This window comes from Neomonachus schauinslandi, chromosome 3 (assembly GCF_002201575.2).
Source record: "Neomonachus schauinslandi chromosome 3, ASM220157v2, whole genome shotgun sequence".
NCBI classification, from domain to species: Eukaryota; Metazoa; Chordata; class Mammalia; order Carnivora; family Phocidae; genus Neomonachus; species Neomonachus schauinslandi.
Genome location: NC_058405.1, coordinates 150,098,576 through 150,123,002, shown reverse-complemented (window position 1 = coordinate 150,123,002; position 24,427 = coordinate 150,098,576). Strand labels below are relative to the sequence as shown.

General features: G+C 45.6%; 2 protein-coding genes across 4 annotated transcripts in view; one reads left to right on the top strand and one right to left on the bottom strand.

The window, feature by feature from the left end:
* Positions 1–24,427, top strand: part of STAT1 (signal transducer and activator of transcription 1) — a 36,741-nt gene that overhangs the window by 6,357 nt on the left and 5,957 nt on the right. For 2 of the 3 annotated variants that reach the window (XM_021703083.1, XR_002481080.1), the window contains exons 6-23: positions 3,147–3,236; positions 3,902–3,980; positions 4,946–5,037; positions 5,246–5,397; positions 7,607–7,765; positions 9,451–9,543; positions 11,579–11,638; positions 13,730–13,759; positions 13,846–13,939; positions 14,997–15,038; positions 16,321–16,404; positions 16,824–16,922; positions 18,166–18,301; positions 19,701–19,750; positions 20,468–20,562; positions 21,326–21,471; positions 22,924–23,109; positions 24,070–24,145. In XM_021703083.1, the coding sequence (XP_021558758.1) occupies positions 3,147–3,236; positions 3,902–3,980; positions 4,946–5,037; positions 5,246–5,397; positions 7,607–7,765; positions 9,451–9,543; positions 11,579–11,638; positions 13,730–13,759; positions 13,846–13,939; positions 14,997–15,038; positions 16,321–16,404; positions 16,824–16,922; positions 18,166–18,301; positions 19,701–19,750; positions 20,468–20,562; positions 21,326–21,471; positions 22,924–23,109; positions 24,070–24,145 (1,763 nt within the window). Of the gene's footprint in view, positions 1–3,146; positions 3,237–3,901; positions 3,981–4,945; positions 5,038–5,245; positions 5,398–7,606; positions 7,766–9,450; positions 9,544–11,578; positions 11,639–13,729; positions 13,760–13,845; positions 13,940–14,996; positions 15,039–16,320; positions 16,405–16,823; positions 16,923–18,165; positions 18,302–19,700; positions 19,751–20,467; positions 20,563–21,325; positions 21,472–22,923; positions 23,110–24,069; positions 24,397–24,427 lie in introns of those variants that run through there. The other variant, XM_044913692.1, reaches the window with a different exon arrangement.
* GLS (glutaminase) overlaps positions 17,042–24,427 on the bottom strand; it is a 98,298-nt gene continuing 90,912 nt past the window's right edge. The window contains exon 19 of the transcript XR_002481081.1: positions 17,042–17,066. The gene's annotated coding sequence lies outside the window, so the exon portion shown is untranslated. The remainder of the gene's footprint in view (positions 17,067–24,427) is intronic.

Below are 24,427 nucleotides of genomic sequence, written 5' to 3'. Positions count from 1 at the left end.
AAATTCATTCATTTATCCAACTAATATTAACAACATCCTGTGCAAGGCAGTAGTGAATAGCCCTCTGATTTTATAGCCCCAGGAAATGGCAAAAATCAGATATGGAGATTTTGTAGACCCAGGCTTTAAGAAAGGACTGTAATCTAATGGAAATCATTTTGGTGATGGAGAGAGTTAATATGTAAACAAAATATTTTCAGATAGTGATGATTCCTATGCAGATACCAAAGCAGGATACTGTGATACAGTAACGGAGTATCGGGGGTGGGGCTATGTCTTTAGATCAGGGTGAGGAACCTTCTCTGAGGCATGGGGCAGGGAAGGAAGCAGGCAGGCCGAGGGAGAGGAAGTGGAAATGTACTCAGGAAAGGTGCAGTTGGTAGAGGTAAGAAGAAGTAGGCAGATTACGTTTGGGACATGGTACCAATGGGGCTTATATTGAAGGATCAGATGTGGGAGTGAGGGAAAGTGAAAAACGAGAGATGACTTGATGGGTTGCGACTTGAATCACTTGGAGATATTGTCCATCGAGCTGGGGAGGAAAGAAAAGATAGGAGGAGGGCTTTTGCAAGACATAGTACATTTTGGAGGGAAGAACAAGTTGATGGGAAAATCAAGACCTTTGTTTTGAATAGGATCAAGTTACCTCTTAAATATATAAGACATCCAAACAGGGAATGAGTCAGATTTGTTTTAGCACCAAGATTTCTGATCATGGTTTTACTAATACTCATACAAACCTTCCTGGCGATCAGGGTTCAGATTTTTCAAACTGCCATGGCATCTGTTTACTCCCTTTTTGAGTGATGGGGTGCTGGGAACCACCCAGAAGGCAGTGAGACTATAGTTGTGAAACCCCTGTGTGGGTTGTTCAGCTAAGACCCTTCCAATATGAGGGGGAGAATGCCAGAGTGTTAGAATTTAAGTAGCAGGGGTGAATGCCATTCTCTGTGCACATTCTGGGCATTTGATCCAGTCCTTGTGAATCTGCTGCTTCCCTGGGCATTTAGTTCCTAGCACACGGGAAGCACCTTGCTGCACTAAGCATTTAGAGAGACGCATTATTTGTTCTTAACTCAAGTTAGTTCATCTGGTACCTGGCCTAGTGAACAGAAGTGCATATCAGTGCTGGCAGCCTGGTCTCCTCTGCAGGAGGTATGCTTGTCTTCAACATGCATTCTGCACCTGGGAGATTTTCAGCAGGACATTTTGATTGTGTGGGATTTTCATCTTAACAACACTATGCAGTGGGCTGGCCACGCCTGTATCTCAAACTTGAGAGGACCGCCAAGAGCAGAGACGGGCAGAAGAACAAACTTTCCACCTTGGCACCCAAGCATTTCTCTCCTCACATTTGGCCCTGAGGCCCAGAGTTAGCATTGGGAGGCAGAGTAGGGGAATGCTCCTCTCCCAGATCAGCCTACTCTCCTGAGTATGCTTTGGGTCTTGAAGGCTTGCCAGCATTTTTCTCCCCTTTAAAAAATGTAGGTAATCTGGAGAGAGGATCATTTTAAGCCTCTCAGAAGACACCTGAGTTATCAGTGAACACCTGTAAGGAGGTTTAGTTGATTGTCCAGCTAAGAACAAGAGAACAAGGCCTTCTTCACTAATACGGTTAGACAAGAGAGAAGCATGAGAGGCATAGGAATCAAAGGCAACATCATAGAGATATCGGCTCTCCCTGAGATATTCATAATTTTAACATGATCCCAATGGAAGTAACAAGTTTCTTTCTGAAGCTGTGAAAGTCATCAGGAAAATAAATGTGCAAGAATAGCAAAGAAACTCGTGAAAAAGCACAGCAATAAGATGGGCCCCGCCCTATTAGATATATCCCAAACCCTCCACGGTCAAACACTGTTCAGGGGTTCGGGTTTAGGAAGAGAAAGACCCATGGGAAATCAGAGAAAATCTAGAACTTAAACCCAGGTACGTAAGGAACTTTGTGTGATAAAAATGGCAAGTCAAATCTCTGGGGAAAACATGAAGTTTTCACTAAATGTTGAGACTAGTGGACAGCCAATTGGAAAAAAGTTAAAATGGTACCCACACTTCTTCACAGTAAACACAAGAATAAACTTCAAATGGATTAGAGATCTAAAGGTAGAAAAAAAGAAAAAAAAAAAAGAAACCACGTAAGTGCTAGGTTAAAAATGGGTGAACTCCTCTCTAATCTGTGAATACGGAAAGGCTTTCTAATAGGGAAAATCCAGATATAAAAGAAGAAAGTACCGGTAAGTTTGAATATGTAAAAATACCCACATAGAATCCGTGCTTGTAGGACTCCGTAAGAAAGGTCAATGGGCACAGTTTTTGCCATGGGAGGGGCTTTAAATCTAAACAAAATAGCATCTTCCTAGAATCTAATCCATATGAAAACAGTCTCATGTTTACCACTCTACCACCTGGGTCTAGGACGTTGTCTGACCTTGACTTAATACCTAGTAAGTCATGCTATGTGAATAAACCATGGAACACCTTAAATAAGGAACAAACACAGAGAGGCTGCTACTTCTGAGTCTTCAGAAAGGATGAGGACTGAATATGCTGTGTGTCTGGGTTGAGAGTCATTATTACTTTCGAGTAGCACATATTCATTGAAGTCCTTAACGGCAGTGCTGTCCAATTCCGATAGGCCTCTGGATCGCCTGGGATCTTGTCAAAATGGGGCTTCTGCTTCAGTAATCAGATTAGGCACTGAGACTCTGCATTTCCGGCAAGCTCCCAGGTGGTGAGGTGCTGCTGGTCTGGGGACCACACTGGGAATCGCATGGCTTTACGACAAGTAAATACAGGGTTAATAGGAATAATCTTGTCTACAAAATTTGACAAACCCTGAAGTAAACTTCTTATGTGGTACCACGCAACTGTATGAATTAATGGATAATTCCAGAAATATTCTGTTTATAGTAGGCACGAACTGAGCCTAGTCTTTCTGTAGCCTTTTTAATAGTTTGCCAGCATTTTCCAGAGCCTTGAGAACCGAGCTATTTCTTGTCAACACTCATGTGGGAAGCTTGTAGGAAGTTTTGGAAGGTCTGGGAGGTAGGTGGTGCACAGGGTATGGACTCGACTTTGGAGAGTAACCATCCAGTAACTCTGCCAGAGGAAATAATAGTTGTTAACCCCTGCCCCTCCCATTCCAGGCACAGTCGGGGAATATTCAGAGCACGGTGATGTTAGACAAACAGAAGGAGCTTGACAGCAAAGTCAGAAACGTGAAGGATAAAGTTATGGTGAGTACTGAGTCAATATATATGTTTAGCCTCTAACTTTTTTTGTAAGACGGAAAGGGTTTCAGTGGCTCAAGCGTAAAGGTGGTTAACTGATTTCAGCTTTTAAGTAGTTGAGAAGAAGAGTTTTGCCGAAATTCCAAACCATACGTAAACAAATTAGTTAAACCAACGAGCAGATAGACTTTTATGGCCCCTGTTACAGCTTCAAACATTGAGCTTATCTCTTTCTTCCTTGCTAAGATTGTGCAGTAACTGTTGACTTTGCCCCATCACCCAATAAACTAGATGTTGCTACTCAAAATAGTCTTTGATGTCTGTGCTTCTTAAATAGGGGTGTTCCTGGGTTACACAGAGCCCCAGGACAAACATGGCCCATCTTTCTCAAGCACCTGTTTTATTCTAAGACTGGGAAGGGGAACATTAAAGTAGAAATCAAGTGAGCCCCGTCTGAAAATAACCATCTTTTCCTCTTAAAAAAATTATTATATACTTATTAAGGAAATAGAGATTATTATGTATGTGATTAGAATTTTGCAGATGGAATCTATCTTTGAGGAAGCAGGATTGTTACCCTGGTTTTCTGAGTCCTATAGAAACAATAATCTATTTCTCAAAGTCTTTGGAAGCTGATCAGTGGGAAAACCTGTTTATGTCTTTATTTGTAGTGTATAGAGCATGAAATCAAGACCCTAGAAGATTTACAAGATGAATATGATTTTAAGTGCAAAACCTTGCAGAACAGAGGTAAGAATTAACGTTTAAAGCAGTGCCCATTGGCTGTCCTTTTTTATGTTGACACTAAATGAAGAAGGCAAGTATGTCTTCATATTTGCCAAATGCTTTATGGCTCTGAATTGATAGTCTTGGCTTCTTGATGATGCAAGCCAGGGTCTTAACCTCTGTACTGTTGACATTTTGAGCCAGATAATTTTTTGTTGTGAGGGGCTGTCCTGTGCCTTATAGGATGTTTAGCAGCATCCCTGACTTTTAGCCACCAGATGGCAGTAGAACTATCCCCTCATCCCCAGCGGTGACAGACAAAACTGTCTCCAGACACAGGGCTGGGGGACTGGGGTGGGGGGGTAGGACGCGGCGGTGGCCAGTATCACCCCCCTGTCGACAACCACTGGTTATGTGTTACTCACTTTACTTACTGTACGTAGCCCACTGATTGACACAGACCGACAGGTGTGTGGAGTTTCCATGCTTGAAGCCCCTTCAAACGTCTCCGCTCCATATGATTGCTGTAACCCTAGTGATCACTTGGAGGATACCAAGGTTAATCTGGAGAGATTATTAGGATAATTTAGGGAATAGTATGAGAGAAAGGGACCCCAACTACTCCTTCCTAATTGTGTACTTCTCTTACAAAGCTGCACATACACTTTGTATAAATTTTTTACCTGGGATTTTGAATTATGTCACTTATATTCATTCAGGTAATATTGTGACAGTGATTTAAGAGCCAGATGGTACTGTTTCCAGTTCACATGGGTCATTGAAAACAAGTACTTTGTTTCAGTTTATCCAGTTTTTAAACTTAGGACATTATTTTTTGTTTTGTTCAGTAAAAATTAAAGACCAAACTTTGATCTGTCACCAGATAGCATTTGGATTATATTTCTTCTAAGTGTATGTGAATCTTGGATTTAGTTGGTTTTGGTTTTTTTAACATTTATATTTTTTCTGCCATCTCTCCCAATTCACAGAGCATGAAACCAATGGCGTGGCAAAGAATGATCAGAAACAAGAACAGATGTTAATCCAGAAGATGTATTTAATGCTTGACAATAAGAGAAAGGTAGTGATTCACTTTCCAGAATAACGTGTTGCTTTTATCACAGACTATAAATAATGGACTTGAAGTTTAGGATAGAGGAAAAATTATTTTTATAACCACTTGGCTTAGAGCCCCAGTTGAGATATTTGCTTTGCTTTAAAAAAAAATATTTTTAAATTCAGTGATTAAAGATGAATTGACTTCACTTTGTCTCTTCCTCTCCCTTTAGGAAGTAGTTCACAAAATAATAGAGTTGTTGAATGTCACAGAACTTACCCAGAAAGCCCTGATTAATGATGAGCTGGTGGAATGGAAGCGGAGACAGCAGAGTGCCTGTATTGGGGGGCCCCCCAATGCTTGTCTTGATCAGCTGCAGAACTGGTAAGATTCTCCAAATCTGACTGGCCGACCCCATGAACTCATGAAGTGTACATTCGAGTTGTTGTTAGTTGAAAGGACCCCGTCCAAACTTTGGATTGGACTTTAATGTAGTCCAGCCTCTTCTTGCTCTGGAAACCCTTGAAAAGCACACGTTTTTCATGCCTGTGGCCAAGTTCAGCCAGGTTCTGCTTGGCTTGGACCACTCCTCTCCCTACTGTGCCTGTCCCGTGGGATGCGTCATTTGTGCCAAAACACTGGTGACATAGTCGTCACATAACACATTTAACAACGTGAACCCTAATGTTTTATTAAAAACAAAATAGCATGAGACAGTTTCCAGGCTTCCATGGAATAATAGTTTGGACCATTCATTCACTCATCTGTCTAGTGAACCCTTATTAAATGCTGTATGCCAGGCACTGGGCTAGGACCTGTGTCCTCACCAGCAAGGAGCTCTCCGTGTGGAGGCGGAAGGTAGATGCCCTCATTCTGTGCGGTAAAAGGTTGCCAGTGCTGTAATGAAGGGCTGCCCAGAGTTCTGTGGAGGACGAGGGAAGGAGTTACCAGGAGAGGTTTCTGAGAGGAAGTCATCTTGCACCGACTTGAGACTGAAGAGGAGTCCTTCCTGGAGACCAGGGAGGATACCAGCAGGGACAGAGGAGGGGAGAGGCTGGGCGTGAGAGGGGGCCTGCAGTACCCCATACTGGATGGCTGCAGAAGGGGGTGCCCGCAAGGGCGGGAAGAAGGGTGGAGGTGGCGGGAAGCTGGAGCCTGGTTGAGGAGGCTCTCGCACGGTGCGAGGAACGGGACTTTATCCAGTGGGTGCCGATGAGCCAGGCGGGCTTTTTGTTTAAGTGGAGGCTCACTTCTCGGGGTTTTTTTTTTTTTTTTGCTTAGGTCACTCTGGCAGCGATCTGGAGGATAGACTAGAGACAGAAGGGCCAGCTGGGTGACTGTGAGCATACTAGTGTCGTTCGGGGGAGGGCCGACAGACCAGAGTGGATGGCAGAGGTGGATCAGAGTGGAGGTGAGGGGATGGTAGCCTGGAAGAGTTCCCAAGCACCCAAGGACCAGAGATCTCAGGAGGTTCTCTGAATTGCTATTCTTAAAAATATTCACGATTAATACTTAGCCATTCATTTTTATTCTGTGAATCGTCTGCTTGTATTCCAAGTTTCTTGTTGGTTAGAGCAGAGCTTCCCAGCCCAGTGTGCCCCCATGGGCCTTGAGAGGCCCTGACACCCCCCCCCCAAGCCCTCCCGCTGCCTAGGCAGGCCCTGGGCTGTCTGGAGCCCCCCTCATGGTCATTTAGGCCACAGCGAGCCTCTTCCAGAGCCACAAATGCCCTCCAGGGGCCCCCCACTGTGCTGTCCACAGATTGTCTTGTTCTCGTGTGTGCCATGGCCTGAACAAAGTTGGGAAGCACTGGCTTAGGATACCTTTGGAGCTCGCCCACCTGCCATCAGCCTGCCTCTCCTTTCACGGCCAAGGGCTGCGCCTTGGGTGCTTTGAACTGGATTCAGGAAATGAAACCATGAAGCAAGGGAGATGTGTTTCATTGGAAGAAGGTTTTCCTCTGTCACTACTCCAGGGAGTTAAGCCACAGTCCCACAGCCTGACTTGGCGCAGAGGCCCTTTACTGGCAGGAAGGAGGAACCTGAAAGCAATCGCTAATTTCCTCCTTGGTTTATATTTTGAGTATCTAGACTGAGCGTCTTGCCGCCTTCTTTCGGTTCAGTAAAACGGTAACCTTTGTTCTCTATTCTCCTAACTGGGGCCTGTCATTCCCTCACCGTGTGGCTTCCGCAGCTTCCAAGCTGCTCTCTTGCTCCTCTGTGTCCTGATACAGCACCTGCCTGGGCTCCTCGCTGCCTCCGGCATCACCCCTGATGGTGTTTCCTTTGCTGTGTCCCCTGCCTCCCTCTTTGCCCGGTCCCTTTAAATCCCAGTCATCATGCAGGTCAGTAGAAATCACGGATCCCAAGCAGGCCCCACCTCCGTATGTCTGGACTGTAATCTGTTGGTTTCTTCTCCCCAGATAACACTCTTTAACAGCAAGGTGAACCTTGTTCTCTGTGCAGAGTGTGGCCGCACAGATAAGGTCAGGTGCTGCCTGGGGAGACCACTTGTGGGTTTCCGCGATTCCCTGTAACCCAGGCAGCTTTGAGACTGCTTCTGATCGAGGCCCCTGTGTCTTGTACCTTCCCAGGTTCACCATAGTTGCGGAGAGTCTGCAGCAGGTTCGTCAGCAGCTTAAAAAGCTCGAGGAATTGGAACAGAAATACACCTATGAACACGACCCTATCACAAAAAACAAGCAAGGGCTATGGGACCGCACCTTCAACCTTTTCCAGCAGCTCATTCAGAGGTAACTTGAGGGAGACTCATTTACATCTTCTGCAACTGTTTTATTTACCCAGGTGAAAATTTCATGGTGATTCAGATCGTTTAAAAGTTTAATAGGTTATGGACATGTTTTCAGGGCAGCCACCTCTTCCTAAATTCCTTGTCCCTACCATTGGCTCTTCATTCTTGGGGCCACCTAGCCTGGTAACTTGTCCATTTTACTCCTCCTTCGCCTGGGGCCAGTATGTGCAGAGACCTGTCAAGTCTGTCCTGGTGCTGTTTGTCCCCTCCTTCCCACTCCAGGGCCTCATCATCCTCCTTCAGGCTCTCAGATCCTCTTGCTGAACTCGTGCATAGTCGCCTCCCAAGTGGTTCCCTCCTCAGCCCCTGCCTCCCTAGTCCCTGTGACGCTGTGCTTCCCAGAGCAGAGTCCAGCCTGGTTCTTTGTCACCGGCTTGCTCAGGTGGAGCCCCTCAGCTGGACACTTGTGCCCCACCTCCCCAGCCTGGCCCCAGCTGGCCGCTCCAGGGTGAGCTTCCCCACACACCTCATTTCCAGGCAGACCGCGTCCGCACCGAATCCAGTCACTTCGCCCTGCCTCTCCTTGGTCCCCCGCCCCACAGCCGCCTTCTTTGAACCTCATCTCGACATTGTTTCCTCCTGAAAGTTTCAGCTTATATCTTGTCATGAAATCTTCCCAGAGTTCCCAAACATGTTACCTCCCTTCTAGATCCTCATGGCTCAGTCTTTATTCTTCTCCCATTCTGGATTCATTATGTAGTTGTGTATGTGTTTCTGTCGTCTGTGACATAAATTGGAAGTTCTTGGAAGACAGAGATGTGCCTTTGTCGTCTTTTTTCCTCCACCAGGAGCTGGCGCAGTGCCTTGTCCATGGGCAGGTGTTCCAAATATGCTTAGTAGATAAATAAATGGCACTGGGTAGAAGAATAGGGTTTATATTGCAATTTTTTTTTTGTGCTAACGTGACATAATAAAAAAATATCCTCGGTTCCCTGTGGCTAATGTCCAAACAGGGATACCTCAGTGCTGTATTTGAAATAGTCAAGGATACTTATTTACTTGGGTTTTGGGATGCAAATGTGATCCTTTCTTAAATGAAAATTCATAGTTGGAAATGTTTATTAGATAATAAGTATTACTAAACAATTTTACTAGAAGGACAGTTTTCCATAGGGTCCCGAAATATCCATGTCAAATTATGGTAGTAAGCAATGTGTTACATGGTTCGTTTTCAACTGTAGTGAAATTTCTTTTTATTTTTTGTTTTTGGTTATTTTTATTTTTAAATTGAGATATGAGTGGCATACAACGTTACATTAGGTTCAGGTGTACAACATAACGATTTGATATTTGTATATGTTGCAAAGTGATTGCCACAGTTAAGTCCAACTAGGAGATCTGGTTCTTCATGCAAATTCGTAAATGAACATAACCCAACTCAAGGTTTTCATTGTCGAAGGTGCCACGGGTCGTCACCACAACTACTCTGATCTCACGTTGAGTGAAATGTGGTGTGGAGATTTCTGTGCTGACTAGCAAACCTCACTTTATTCGCCAACTTGTTCAAATCTTCCGAACCGAGTTTTAGCTTGTGCCCTCGAACCCCCTCTCCTGTGTCGGGAAGACAGTTTGTACTGCCTCAGCCTTAATGGAAATGCTAATCTGCACTTTGCTTGGAATTTACAGCTCATTTGTGGTGGAAAGACAACCTTGCATGCCAACTCATCCTCAGAGGCCGCTGGTCTTGAAGACTGGGGTCCAGTTCACCGTGAAGTTGAGGTAACCAAGAAAAGATGGAAACGTTGTGCCTCGTGCCATGAAGTTAGCACCCCTCACTTCCTTCACAACAGTCACGGAGGGTGCTTTAGAGGAACAGTTTTGCAGTAGGCATTTCAGTGTGAATTCTTATTCGGAATATCTTATTTAGAATATTAAAAGAAATAGGAATATATTGTGTATTTATGTATACACACGCACACGCGATCCTCCCACTGTAAATGTAAAGCACATTCACTGTAAAAAGGAATGCAAAAAGGCAGAACTGCCCCTACTAGACGCGAAAGTTCCCAGCAGTCGCGTGCCTTCCTGAGTAGAAGCTTGTAACCTGTGCTTTACGTAGCTCCGAGACCACATGCAGTGTGTGAACATGGACTCATGACACGTCTCTTTTTCTGGTGAATGGGTTCATAGCTTTCATCACTGTTTCAAAGTTGTCCGTGATCTAAATATCTGTAGACCACTGTGGTAAATAGCCTAGTGTCAGTCCTCCCTAGCAGAATTCTGTCCATGTCTACACAAATACAGAAATAAAGTTGCGTGTGTGTGTATATATACACTATATTTTCATGCATAGATACATACACACACACGTACATAATATCATGTACAGGATTTTATTTTTAAAAACTAGGGTTCTGGCCTGTTTTACTCCTTGATCATAAATTGCAGAAGTGTTTCCACATGAGAACATAGGGCTGTCCTTTATTGAATGGCAAATTTCTGTAGCTGTTCTGCTGATGAGCACCTGGACTTGCCTTCAGAGTTGGCCTTAGTCCTTTCTCCTGGGGTGCTGCTGAGTTAGGTCCCGGCTGAGGCCCCCTGGCTGCTGGTGTTACGGCACCACACCCACGCACCCACAGGGACCGGGAACTCACAGCTGGAAGGGGCATGAGAAGCCCGGTCCCAGCCACCTGCCCCATTAAGCGGAGCAGACCAGCGAGGGGCTCCTGCCCGAGGTCTCCCGCTCATCAGGGAAGATACACACACGTCTTAGTCCAGCATTCCTTCCTTCCATCTTTCCATACCACCCTGGAATGACTATAGATGTTAACCTCTTTTTCCTGATTATGGGTCGGAGTTCTTAGTTTTTCCCAACGGAACAAACATTAGACAAAAGTTTTAATAAAAAATACACATTTGCTATTTTTTGCCCATATAACTGTCCCAAAGTAGAAATTTTGATAAAACCCAGTGTTGGCAAGGCTGTATAGGGAAGCAGGTACCCTCACTCACATTTGGTGGGAATGGAAAAGCTGCTGCTTTCTATCAGAATTTAGTGTGACAGTATTGCCCCAGCAATTCCACAGTTAGGAATTTATGCTGCAAATACACTTAAAAGAAATCCAAGTAGACATACATGGATGTCGATTCCATTGTTTGTCATAAATGGAGGGAGCGGAGGTTATTGAAATGTTTATCAATAGGGAATTGGCATAATAAATAAACTGTAATAGATAATTTTATTTTTAGGATTGGCTTCATTTTATTTTATTTTTTTTAAAATTTTATTATGTTAATCAGCATACAGTACATCATTAGTTTTTGATGCAGTGTTCCATGAGTCATTGTTTGTGCATAACACCCAGTGCTCCATGCAGCACGTGCCCTCTTTAATACCCATCACCAGGCTAACCCATCCCCCCACTCCCCTCCCCTCTAGAACCCTCAGTTTGTTTCTCAGAGTCCATCGTCTCTCATGGCTCGTCTCCCCCTCCGATTTCCCCCCTTCATTTTTCCCTTCCTACTATCTTCTTTTTTTTTTTTAACATATAATGTAGTATTTGTTTCAGAGGTACAGGTCTGTGATTCATCAGTCTTACACAATTCACAGTGCTCACCATAGCACATACCCTCCCCAATGTCTATCACCCACCCACCCCATCCCTCCCACCTGCCACCACTCCAGCAACCCTCAGTTTGTTTCCTGAGATTAAGAATTCCTCATATCAGTGAGATCATGTGATACTTGTCTTTCTCTGATTGACTTATAATAGATAATAATTAAAGTAATAATGACTTTTATTTTTCTTTCCAGACTGCTGGTGAAATTGCAAGAGCTGAATTATAATTTGAAAGTCAAAGTCTTATTTGATAAGTAAGATATCTTTAATATTATCTAAGATACATACACTATTGAAATGCTGGTTCTGTTAACCAAACAAGGACTGATGCACTGGGGTTATTTATAAGTGATCCCAAGAGGGTTACATTGATAGTTCCCATTCTGGGCACTGGGAGCGTCCCCTAGAGCTGATAGCAACATGCTGGTGCCTTTTTAGACTGTAAACGAACGAAAGCATGAGTGTGTTTTATGCATATGAGCTTGTAATGATCAAGTCTCAAAGCAACCCGGCCTGGCCTACTGGCCCTCCTTCCTCCTAGGGCAGCCCCAGAGGAGGAGGGGCCCTTGGTCAAACACAAGGCTGAAGACCGTGATTCTGCAGCCATTGTGGGGTTGTTTCTGGAATGCAGTTGGCAGCATTTTACAGGGACTGTGTGGGGCCTGCTGGATCCACCCCTGTCTCTTCTGGACAGTGGGGACCCAGGAATGGGCAGGATCTCTCACAGGGGTCTAAGTGGAGCCGTCCTACCCCATCTTACCCTGAGACCCTAGACCTGGACTAGCCCTGACCTAGCCACTGGCTCCTCTCCCCGCCCCCACCCTTGATATTTTTTAATGCTTTTGTGTGTAACATACTGGTTTAGCAAGTTTCAAAACCATTTATGATAATCCAAGTCATTTTCCTCTGGTGTTTCGTCTTTCCACTCTGTAACAATATTCTTCCCTGTACCTTTGTCTTTCCTGCCGTCAGCTGTGGTGTCTCTGTGTATCGGCTTTTGCTGCTTAACAAATCACCCCAAAACTTAGGGGCTTAAAACCCAAAAGCTTATGATTTCTCTTATTCTGTGAGCTGTAGGTGGTCTTTCTGGTCTGGGTCAGCTTGGTTGTTGCTGGGTGGTCCAGCGTGGGCTTGCTACATGTCTGAGGTCCTGGCTGGGATAACTGGACCCTTCTCCGTGGGGCTCTCAGGGGCTAGCCTGGGCTTTTTCGCATGGTGATGGCATTGCAGGTGGGTACGGATAGCAGGGTGCGAGGCCTGCTGGGGCAAGGCTTGGAGCTCGTACAGCATCCCTCCCATCCATTCTGTTGGCAGGACCCAGTCAGAGTCACCTGAGGTTCAAGGGACAGGGAAATACACTCGTATTTCTTGAAAGGAAGAGTGGCAGAGATTTTATGGCCGTTAGGCCGTGCTCTATCTGTCTTCTCTTTTGGTTTGTTACGGCTCTTTTGTCTTTTCTCTCTGTTCCAGCTCTGGGTTTTCTTCTTAGCTCTGGCAAGGTGGCTTTGTGTCACGCTGTTCCTTTTACTTTAAGTTCTTCCTCGCCCTCCCGCCGCCCCCGGAACTGGGGAAGGTTGGTCACTCGCATAGCTAATGGTGATTGTCACTCACAGAAATGTTGAACTTCTAGTTGAGATCGGAAAGGCAGCTGACCCAGGTCCCTGTGAGTGTGCTAATGATTTCCGGGCTGTGCCTCTGCCTGACGGGTACATGTGAGTCCAGGACATGACAGAGTCATCACTGCATTGATGTTAGGAGGCCAGGTTGCTCAAGATTTAACCTCAGATTTAAAGCTTAAACTTGACAGTTTCCCCAAATAATTGACTATTCTGGTACCTTCATAAAAGCATTCAAGATAATAGAGAATAAAAAGAAGGCTTTAGCCGTCACACTGGAAGTTCCCTAATCTCACAGCGGAGACAGCTCTGCGCTGCCCTGGGCTTAGCTCAGTGCCTCACGCAGGGCAGGTAATTGCTCGGGAAGCAGCCAGAAGCATAGTGTACTTACATTTATGGAGGGTGTGCTCTGTGCTTTGTCACCCGTGAACTAGCTTACCACTCACGGTCTCCTGTAAGGTTGGCGCTGGTAGCACCTCATTGTACGAGTGAGAAATGTGAGGGCCGATGGTTTATTTGCCCAGGGTCACTCAGCAATCCTTGGCAGAGCTCGTGTTGGTCGACCCCCAGATGGGGGGCAGGGGAGGGAGGTAATGAAAGGACAGAAAACCCACAGGTGTAGATTTTGTATTGATTTTTTACTTATACATACACTTTTGTATTTTTGTTAAAGCTCATTTCAAAATTTAAATACACATATGATTTTACATATGTATATTTCTTTTTCAGAGATGTGAATGAGAGAAATACAGTAAAAGGGTATGTCAGACACTTTGTACTATATCTTACTGTCTTTGTTTAAAAAGTTCTGAGCCTTTTAAGTATTTCTGCTCTGTATTGTCTAGATTTAGAAAGTTCAACATTTTGGGCACACATACGAAAGTGATGAACATGGAGGAGTCCACCAATGGAAGTCTGGCCGCAGAATTCCGACACCTGGTAGGGAGACCAGTTTTCCCCCTTTTTGGGTTGTGTCTGGCTTAGTAGGACTTCATTTTCAACACATGGCACCCGGTTCGCTGTGTGATGTGGATGGCACCCCCTGGGGAAGGCTTTCTCGAGTGTGGCTGTTGACTTCACTAGCTCTTGAGGAATCTTTGTTCCTCCTCCCTATCCCAGGCCTGTTCTGTTGCTGTTTTCTGCCAGTCTCTTCTCCAGAGATACTTTTTAGGAGCGTAGCAATCTCGGCAAAATATTCCATAAACCAGTGAGCACCTCAGTGATCTGTTCTTGGTGCCTCTGCGACCTCAGTGATCGCTCACTCTAGCCTCTCACAGATTCCTCAGAATTGATAGTTGCCCCCACATCCTGACCATTCCTTCTCCCCACTCCAATTGTGGCAGGTCCCAGGAGTCTCTCCTCGGCCCATTACTCACATTTTCCTTTCTGGTGGTCTTGCCCACGGCCACTGCCCCCACCGCTTTGTCTCCAGAGGAGTAGGCCCATTCTACCAAGGTGGTTCTGACGTGTTGCCACTGACCCTTGTGTGCTCCCTGGGCTGGAACCTGCAGGGAGGTTCACGGGCAACAGTTCTGTAAGCCAGCAAATTCACAGTTAGTGAAGCTAGACCTTCTATGAGAGCCTCAGTCCAGACGTGGGAGTCTGATGATACCCAGAGCTGCTCTCAGGGCTCCAGAATGCTTCCTTAAAACCTCAGGGATTGAAGTCTTTTTGAGGGCAGGCTTAGCTGTGCCCTGAGCCTGGGGAGCATGAAACAGCTAATGAAGCTTAAGGGGGATCATTCGGAAAAGCTTGCGTATGGGGTGGGGGGGAGGGAGCAGGATGTGAATCCCTGGGATCCTTCCATGTTTGCATGGTGTCCACATGGTGTCAGGCTGCTGGAAAAGGGCACTTAGGCTCATGTCTTGTTTTGTACTCTGAAAATCATTTCACATCCTTATTCTTTCTAAACCCTGACTTCAGTTTGATTTATAGATGAAAGTAGCAACTGTGAGCATTATCATGCTGTTTACTAAGGTGGTTTCTTGTTCTATAGCAATTGAAGGAACAGAAAAATGCTGGCACCAGAACTAATGAGGTGAGTCCTTCTGTTTTGAATAGTCTCTAATCGGCAGGTGTGTGTCCAGGCAGGTTGGCTCAGTGCTCCTGAAGGTCGGGGGCACCTCGAAGAGGGGTTCAGACCCAGCAGGGAAGAGGATGAGCTTTGGGACACGGTGTATCTGTGATAACAATAAAAACCCACGGCTTTCATGCTTTGTGCTTGTCAGATGATTTTGCACTCGAAGTCACTGGCCCCTCCCTGAAGCCACAGTGGAGTAGGTACAATGGGCCCATGTGCTACTCACATTTCACAGGCGAAGAAAGTGGATCACGGGAAGTTTGTAGGATGTAGCTGAGGGTACACGGGAATTACTGTGTGAGCTGGAACCAGAGGCCGGTTCGGGGCCTGCCGTGCTGAAAATGAAGTGTGGCAAGAGGGTTTTCTCTCCCCTGCGTTCCCTACCCAGTGGCAGCGTCTTTCTGTCCCTTTCCTTTTTACAGCCGGATCCTTGAGGAGGAGTGATGTTTGTAATGCATTAAAAAGTGAACTATGGACAGAGGACAGAATGTCTGGAGTTGCTTTGGTTTGGAACGATTTCAGCCCTTGTGCCCCCATAGCAGGCGGTCCTTGCAACCACACCCAGCAGAGGTCGCGAGGAAGAGTGGGACAGGCACCGCCCGCCCCTGGCAGTGTCCCTGGCAGTGCAGCCCTGGTTTTGACCTTTACGCTCACCGTGACCTCCCCGGGTGCTTAGTTTCCTCTCCCGGGAGCAGAGAGAGCGGCCGCGCGTCTCCGGTTCTAGGTTGCTGGGAGGCTCACATGAGATAATGTGTATGAAGGCACTTAGAAAACTATTACATTTCTCCCTAAACCAGGGACTTTCTGACCCGCCAGGCTTATGCAGATCAGTCCTTCCAGTAACTCATCCCTCTTGGAACGCGTGCACTGTCCACCCGTCCGCCTGGGGTTGGAGCGGGGCTGCCGGGCAGCGGGCAGAGGGCAGAGGGCCTGAGAGCCACGAAGCCTCACATCACCAAGAAACCCATTAGAAGCTGCTGTTTCCCTACTGACATTTCTTTCTGTCAATTTATAACCCTGGCCAGGCTTTCAGAAATCTAATCCTTGAGAGAACACGGAGATATAGTAATTAAACCTGGGATACATTATTGAAAACGGGAATTTTTTTTCTGAATTGCACTTGATTGGGGGTTAGGCTTTCTGAAGCCTGTTGCAGTGCCTATGAGGCCCCCGAAAGTTGCAGGATGTGTGAATGAATCACTGTATTCCTTTCTTTTTTTTTTTCCTTTTCTCTTTTAAGGGCCCTCTTATCGTTACTGAAGAGCTTCACTCCCTTAGTTTTGAGACCCAGTTGTGCCAGCCTGGTTTGGTCATTGACCTCGAGGTGAGACTTACATGGTTCAGACATGGAAAATTTTATTTTTATTTCTTGGTTTTTGTTTTAGACATACTTACTTAATTGCTAAAAAGGATGGTCTTTTTCAGCTAATACTATCTTGATGTTAATTGAATGGTTCGGGAAGCTAGAGAACCCAATTCAGCTTTAAATGCTACAAACTAAATGTTCTAGTTGAGGTGTCCTATGTTAATTTGTTATATGAAGCAGGGAGACTTATTTTTTAACTGAATGATATAACAAAAATAAGCTATGGACAAAAGAACTTAGCTTTACATTTTTAGTGTTCAAATATAAAATACATGCAAATTTACAAACCATCCCTTGCTTAGTTTTGAGGCTACACAGTGGTCTGCAGGTGATATTTCTGTGATTCTGATGATGTTAAGGTCTTTGTCATCTTTTAGACGATCTCTCTGCCTGTTGTGGTGATCTCCAACGTCAGCCAGCTCCCAAGTGGTTGGGCCTCCATCCTGTGGTACAACATGCTGGTGACAGAACCCCGGGTATGGAAAACAGATCTGCTTTCGCATAGGTATTAACTAGAGACCCCATCGTCTGGCTTCTGTGCATCTCACAGAGCCCCTCAGGGCCAGATGTTGAGAGAAAGGTGACAACTCGAGTGGCTTTGTTAAGGATCTTTAGTAATTCTGGAAAAGGGAAGCATATGTATGTATTAGAAGTGAGAATTATGATTTTTCTTCTATGTGAATAAGCTCAGGCAATAGACTTCCTATAACTTTTACTGTGGAAGAGTTCATTTATTGCTTTTCTTTCAAAAAAGTGTATATATCTGCTCAACAAGCATGCTCCATTCTTAAGTGTGGGTACTCACTGTTGATTAATTACGGCTGATTCTCGTTATTCTCTGCACGTACATTCTTGAAGGTCACTGTGAACACTGAATTAGCAAATGCTGAACGACTGCTACTGAACCTATCGATATGTGGCCTTATTTATGTGGGCTTCTGTTTAGAGACACCTTATCTAATATATCTGTTGGTGTAGTAACATTGAGCTCATGGCCAACAGCACTGTAGCTCATGCCTGAACGAAGCGCATCTGAGTACAAGTATTTGCTCCGTAAGGCGCCCCGAGGCCATCTTGCACTTAGCAACACCAGACAGCCCTTCAGCGCTATCCTTGCAACCTTTTTTTTTTTTTTTTTTTTTTTAGAGAGAGCATGAGAGGGGGGAGGGTCAGAGAGAGAGAGGCAGACTCCCTGCTGAGCAGGGAGCCCGACGTGGGACTCAATCCCGGGACTCCAAGATCATGACCTGAGCCGAAGGCAGTCACTTAACCAACTGAGCCACCCAGGCGCCCGCAACCATTTTTTAAAAATGAAAATTTTAAAAAACAAATCCACAAAAAGGCAAAAAATGTGGCACTAAATAGACCTCGAAAAGGACACTTGCTTGTGGTACAAGAGCTGAAACAAGAAGGCAGTTGCTTCGTTTGACTCTCCTGGAAGCATCCATGTCGGGTGGCTCCAGTCTTCACCGCTCTATTCATGGCGTCCACAAATGACTCCAGAAGTGCCACGAGGGGCCATTTGGGGGTTAAAGTGACTTTGCATGAGTAGGTTGAATTCACGAATGTGAACCTGCACATAACGAGAATCAACTGTGTTTCTCTTCTGTGAAAACTTGTATGTGTCACAGAAACTAGAACTGAACTTTGGGACAGATCCAGGGTTGAGTGCCTTGCTTGGGACCGAGGGCCTGAGCTTCCGGGTGTTTTTTTCTCTAGAACCTGTCCTTCTTCCTGAACCCACCATGTGCACGATGGTCCCAGCTCTCGGAAGTGCTCAGCTGGCAGTTTTCTTCTGTCACCAAAAGAGGTCTCAATGTGGACCAGCTCAGCATGCTGGGAGAGAAACTACTTGGTAGGAACTTTTTCCGTATATGAAAATTGAAACTCATAAAAATAGCTCGACTTGTTCCTTTCCCCTCTTTGCTCTCTATTTTGATCAAGGTAGAAGAGTGTTAAAAAAAAAAAAAAAAATCGCTTGGCTTTTCCAGCTGCAGCTTGTTGCAGCTAAATGAGAATTATAGCTCAACCTCGGAAGTAGGTATAGACCTGATAAAAAAACTTAAATGAATCATTTCCCAATTATCTCATGTTAACATTACTGAGCAGGTTTCCTAAGGGAAATATTTTTGAATTATGTAAAATATGTTAGTTGTGGCTAAAAGAAGTTCCTTGATGAGAAAGATGAAGTCTTATTAACCTTGGGGAGAAAAAAGTAAGTCCCCAGTAAGTCTCCCCAGGGGAGAATAAGTAAGGTCCTGGGGCCACCCGCTGCATGGCATACACTCAGTGGTCAAAGCACATGGAGACCCTGCCCACAGCAGGATGACATCCTTGGCCAGCAGTTTTGATTGGTTCTGGCAGGGTCCAGGCCATGATAGAGAATTCCCATTCAATAGCTAATGTCATAGATTTATTAGTCTTCCACATAAGGAAATCAAAGACCTACTAGCCTCAAGGTCAAATCTTCAATGAATGGGAGTATCTGAACTATTTCTTTAAAAATCCACAGGCAACTTTTTTTTTTCCAGATTTGCTTTCTATACAAAGAATTGTTGTGTATTGCAAACACCAGTAGACTCTTCCTAACCAAGTGGCTCTCAATATGCCTTTTCGTGGCCACTTAGCTGTCACAGTAGGGGTCTTATGCCATTTAATAAGATGTAAGAAATCACCTCATTCCATTTCCTTATTTGGTGAGAATTAAGACAGATACCTTTTCTGCCTATAATGGCTTATTTGTGGTTCTCTCCAAAGAGAGATGACGGGCTCACCGCCTTGTACGGCCTGGGCTGCTTTAATTTGTGTAGCTGATAACCCCTAGGTTTCCTTCCCCTCTCTCATTTCTCTCACTTGGCTTTTGATCTGCATCAACCTCCCTGAGCCCATGTCCTATTTGGAGGAGGGCTGAGGAGAATGCCCAAATAAGCTTGAAAAGTCAAGGGTCAGTGAAATAGATCACCTAGGGGTGATCTTGGTCTTAGTTTGAAGCTTGAGAAAGCTCTGAAGGACCAGTGGGAGAGGAGCCTGCTGAGGAAGGAGGAAGAGGCAACTGGAGATGATACTGCATAGACAGGGACCAGATGAAGGCTTCTCCAGAAAGCACAATTAATTAGCATCAGTGTGTCTGAGAATATCAACCATGTACATACAGTCTTCCTCTTTTGGGTGTTGGCTCTTTGAGAGGAAATACAAGAGCCATCAGTCTAACCAAAGCTTCAGAGTCAATTTCTGTTTCTGTTTCATTTGATTAGGTCCTAATGCTGGCCCCGATGGCCTCATTCCGTGGACAAGATTCTGTAAAGTGAGTACTGTCTGGGTTTTCTACGCTCTGAGTTCTCGCTCTCTCTTGAGGTTTTCATATTTTTTGCTGTGGTAGTTACTTATCTTTGTGCTTATTTTGGCATGTTTGTCCCTGGCCCGTGGAAACCCTAGGGCAGGTTGTTTACTTTCCTTCAGTGCAGAAGGTCAGTCTCCAAGTGTGGGTCTGACAGGAAGCGCCTGTGTGTGTGATAACATTCTTTCTATCTGAAATGAGTCTTCCATTTACCCACACCAGTCCCTTGCCTGGGAGCATTTTTGCCCGGTCCATGAGAATTGTGTGCTCTGTGCTGGCTTGGACGGCCCGATGGGCCTGATGAGTTTCCCCAAGCCTGCTCAAGCAGAGGGACCAGTTGGAGGGAATAATCAGACCCCGCTGGGGTCACCAGACAGTGCTGACAAGCTCACGCTACTGGATTTTACTAGCAGGAGGGCAGCTTTTGTTCTGTGATTCACCCTGGAGGTCATTCCCTGGCTGGTTCACTACAGTTTAGAGAAGGAAGCAGAGCCTGGCCCAGGAAAGAGAGAGCGGTGGTGTCTGCATGCCCATAAGGGGAGGGGCGGCTCTGTAGGGGACAGACGGTGTTAGTTTTGGCAGCTGGGCAGGCTTTGCAAATTAAAATCTGACGGTGGGAAGAGGCATGGTAAGTCACTATTTTGAATTTCTTTGTTCCTAATGTGTGCATTTATACACTTGCAGGAAAACATAAATGATAAAAATTTTCCTTTCTGGCTTTGGATTGAAAGCATCCTTGAACTCATTAAAAAACACCTGCTCTCTCTCTGGAATGATGGGTAAGGATCATTGATAGATTTATTTTTGAAACATAATTTTAGGACACACCCCCTTACTGCAAGGCTGAGACCCACCTGACCTGGACAGACCTCCTTATTTGACAAGACTTGTGTGCATCTCACAGAAACGGATGCTTCCAGGCTTTCTGGCTGGTCCCGTTGGGGCTTCATGATAGTGGAATCTCATAAGATTAAACTTACGCTCTCATAGTATATGTATATTCAACACTTAAGATTTTTTGAGCGCCATTCATGCATTCACTCCTTCAACAAAAATTTCTTAAGCACTGACTTGCTGTATTGCCCCTAGGAAAGAAGAAAAACCTTTGTAACTCAGTAAATTGTTTTTATCTAAATTATTCCCAGGGTCAGTTGATATTTCAGCAAAGGCTTTAACTTGTCAGAGGTGCTAGAACATGAAAATATATTGTCTGAGACATTTCCATGGCCTTTAAAAATCAAGTGGAAATAAAAAAGGTCATCAAATAAACATAAAAGGCTCATTAATCCAGCAAGTATTTACTGATCATCTATAGCATCCTCTTGGCCCCGTGTTAATGATTGGTTTGCACTTAAGCAGACACGTGTATAAGCGAAATGCTATCTGAAGTGTCAATTAAATAGATGTTAAAGCACCCAAAAGGGTCTCTACATTTTTATCCTGTGTTCCTTTGTCAAGTTTCGGTAATCGACTTGGTCTGTAAGCTAACATGAAAATACGGCTGAAGCTCAGAGTGCCTCTTGGATCGCTTTCCGCCCGCAGGTGTATCGTGGGCTTTATCAGCAAGGAACGGGAGCGCGCGCTGCTCAAGGACCAGCAGCCGGGGACGTTCCTGCTGCGCTTCAGCGAGAGCTGCCGGGAAGGGGCCATCACGTTCACGTGGGTGGAACGCTCCCAGAACGGAGGCGGTAAGCCCTTCTCCCTCGCCGAGCGTCTGGGGCGGCCGGGGCCCCGGCGAGGGAAAGCTTGGCCGCGCCGAGCCTCGCAGAGAGGATTGAATACATTGCCAGGGAGAGTTGTGTGAGTCGCGGCCTGGAGCGCACGGTGGGCATGACGGTTTTTTTTTTAAAGACAAGGCCACATTCTTCTCTTTCTGTCAGGTTTGTCATCTGGAGAGGGAGGATGTGAGTCAGCGAGGCTGACAGGCAGTTTTGGGGAGGCCTGTGCGTGCAGGCGCACTGCGGGGAGCCCCACGTGGAGGCGCGCACGGGCGGGATCCCCGAGAGGGGGCCTGCCCCCCCACCCCGCCAGCAAACTTGGTTCTCGCTTGGGTTTCTGTTTCGCCAAATGAATTTGTGGCGGAAAGGCTCCGAGCACCTCCGCACCCCGAAGCCGGTTTCGGCAGAAGATGAGACGGCAGAGATGAGAAAAGGACAGACACGTTTCTTTTCGCAGTTGCTTCTAGTTTACGCTCTTTGAGGGGCTGAAGGAATCCAGCGACTTTACTGCTTTCGGGGGAAAGAGGCAAAAAACAGGGCCTACTTTTCTTGTTCTATTTTTCTTTTTTTTTTTCTCCTAACGAAAATGCAGGAACGCTGGGATCAGGGCCCAGGGTGGGCAGAAGATGTTAGAAACGGCCTTTCATCCTCTTCCCGTGGGGGGGGGGGGGCAGCCTCTGCGGAGCTGAGAGATGGAGCGAGCCAAGCAGGAGGCAGAGCCGAGGAGAGCCTTGGCAACCCGAAAGCTTAGGCGGGGCAGCACGGGCTGCAGAGCTTCAGGACGCCCCGCAGAGTCTGCGGTTGTAGGGCAGGGTCTCCAGAGCGCCCAACAGCAGCCTCTGGAATGTGTGCGGCCAAAACTGAGCTTCGGGATCAGTCAGGACGCAGGGTTCAAATGAAGTCTGGGAATAGGACCACGAGTAAATAAACGGGTTTATCGCATTAAGGATTAGAAGAAAAAGCAAATAGGATCCTTTTTTGTTTACAATTTTTTCCCGTGTATTGTCATTTATTTTAATAAAAAATTACATTCTTCAATCCGAAAAGAAAAGCAACCAGAAAATGAGCTTATCTTTTATTAATCTGTGACTTGAGCCAAGATGATCCACTTAGTATTTCTTTGGGTGGGGACATCATTAAAGATGCAGGCTACTGAAGATGTTTAATAACCCTTGCCAGGTTTACCAATCTCAGCAAATAATGACAAGTGCAGTGTTGTTGCATTGCCTTTATTTCTCCTGTTTCTCAGAAAGGATTATGATTTATTTAGAAATGAAGCAGCATGCTGTGTTATAAATCCTGTATTGTGATTAGTTCTTACCGGGGGTCACTCAAATCCATACAGCCTTGCAATGTTCTGTTTCTCTCCTCTGTTGTTTTGGGATAGTCCATGGGACTCACTTAGATCTTCCTCTTTTTTAGAACCTTACTTCCATGCCGTTGAACCTTACACGAAAAAAGAACTTTCTGCAGTTACTTTCCCTGATATTATTCGCAATTACAAAGTCATGGCTGCTGAAAATATTCCAGAGAATCCCCTGAAGTATCTGTATCCGAATATTGATAAAGACCATGCCTTCGGGAAATATTACTCCAGGCCAAAGGAAGGTAGGTGGGGGAAGTGAATGATCGGCGCCCTGATAGTAATAAATAGCACAGGTGTGATGAGGTTCCCGTTTCATCACTGTCCAAAGGTTTGCTGGAGCCCGGGTTTAGTCCCACACACTGGCTTGGCCTTCCTGTAAGTGCCTGGTGCCGGCACAAGCTTCACCCCGGCTGTGTCCTTCTCCTGCCACTTTCTTTTGAGTTGCTGTAAGCAGGCTTTCCAAAGATGGTAAAACCCAAAGTATAGTTGAAATAGAACACGCTGTTTGGCCTGATACAAACAGTAAGAAATGAACAAAGAATTTATTTTAGGAGTGTCAAAAAAGTCCACTTCTGGTCTTGTGTATTTATTACATTATTTTTTCCAATATTTTGGCCAACTGATTTATACCAGCCTGTTCCTGTTGAAATTGAGAGATCGAAGGCCCGGGAGAAGCAAAATGGTTCATTCAGGGTGATATGATAAATTTATGAGACGATATTATTTCTAGTGATTGTCGTTAAGAGCGCTTCTCCGTCTTTGCCGAATTGCATTTGAGATTCGGCTGCTCTGGTTTGGAACACGCCAACAAAGTTAACTATTTTCCCGAACCAGAAATGTCAATATTCACACGGTTGCTTTGGGCAGAAGAGGTGTATATCGTAGCAGCCAGGCTGGGACCACTAACCCAGATATACTTGGCACATTTTGTGCTCTGGCTTCTGTAGGATTTTAAGCCTGGGAAGGAGAGAGCTCGCAGCTTGACTTCTGTCCTGGGCTCTTCGCCCTTCCCTCTGCGTTGTTTCTGCATTCCCACTGGAATGTGAGGTGACCCAGGCAGGGAAGTCACCTAAAGCTTAAAGCTCCAGGACCCACCCGACTGTCAGGGCAAACAGTAAAATTTTGATGAAAGAGAACGTTGATCGTCTGTTCTTGGGTAAGGTCTGCTAACCGAAAGTTGTACCCCATGTGTTTGCTTCTAGCCCCAGAACCAATGGAACTCGATGGCCCAAAAGGAACTGGATACATCAAGACTGAGTTGATTTCTGTGTCTGAAGTGTAAGTGAACACAGAAGAGAGCCATGTTTAAAACCCGCAGGCCAGCCCCGCTCCTGGCTGGGGCCTGTTGAAGATGCTTGTCCTTTGCTTTCTCACTGTAGTCGCTGCTGCTGCCACCACAGTCGGACTTGTTGGAAAGATCCTAACTAGAGATCCTGGTGTCACTGCCTATCAGAATTTTACTGCCTTTATACAAAACAAACAAAAAAACAAAAACAAAAAAAACCCCCCAAACACCACCGCCACCACCACCCCCCAAGGTTGTATTTAAGTCCCCCCGCA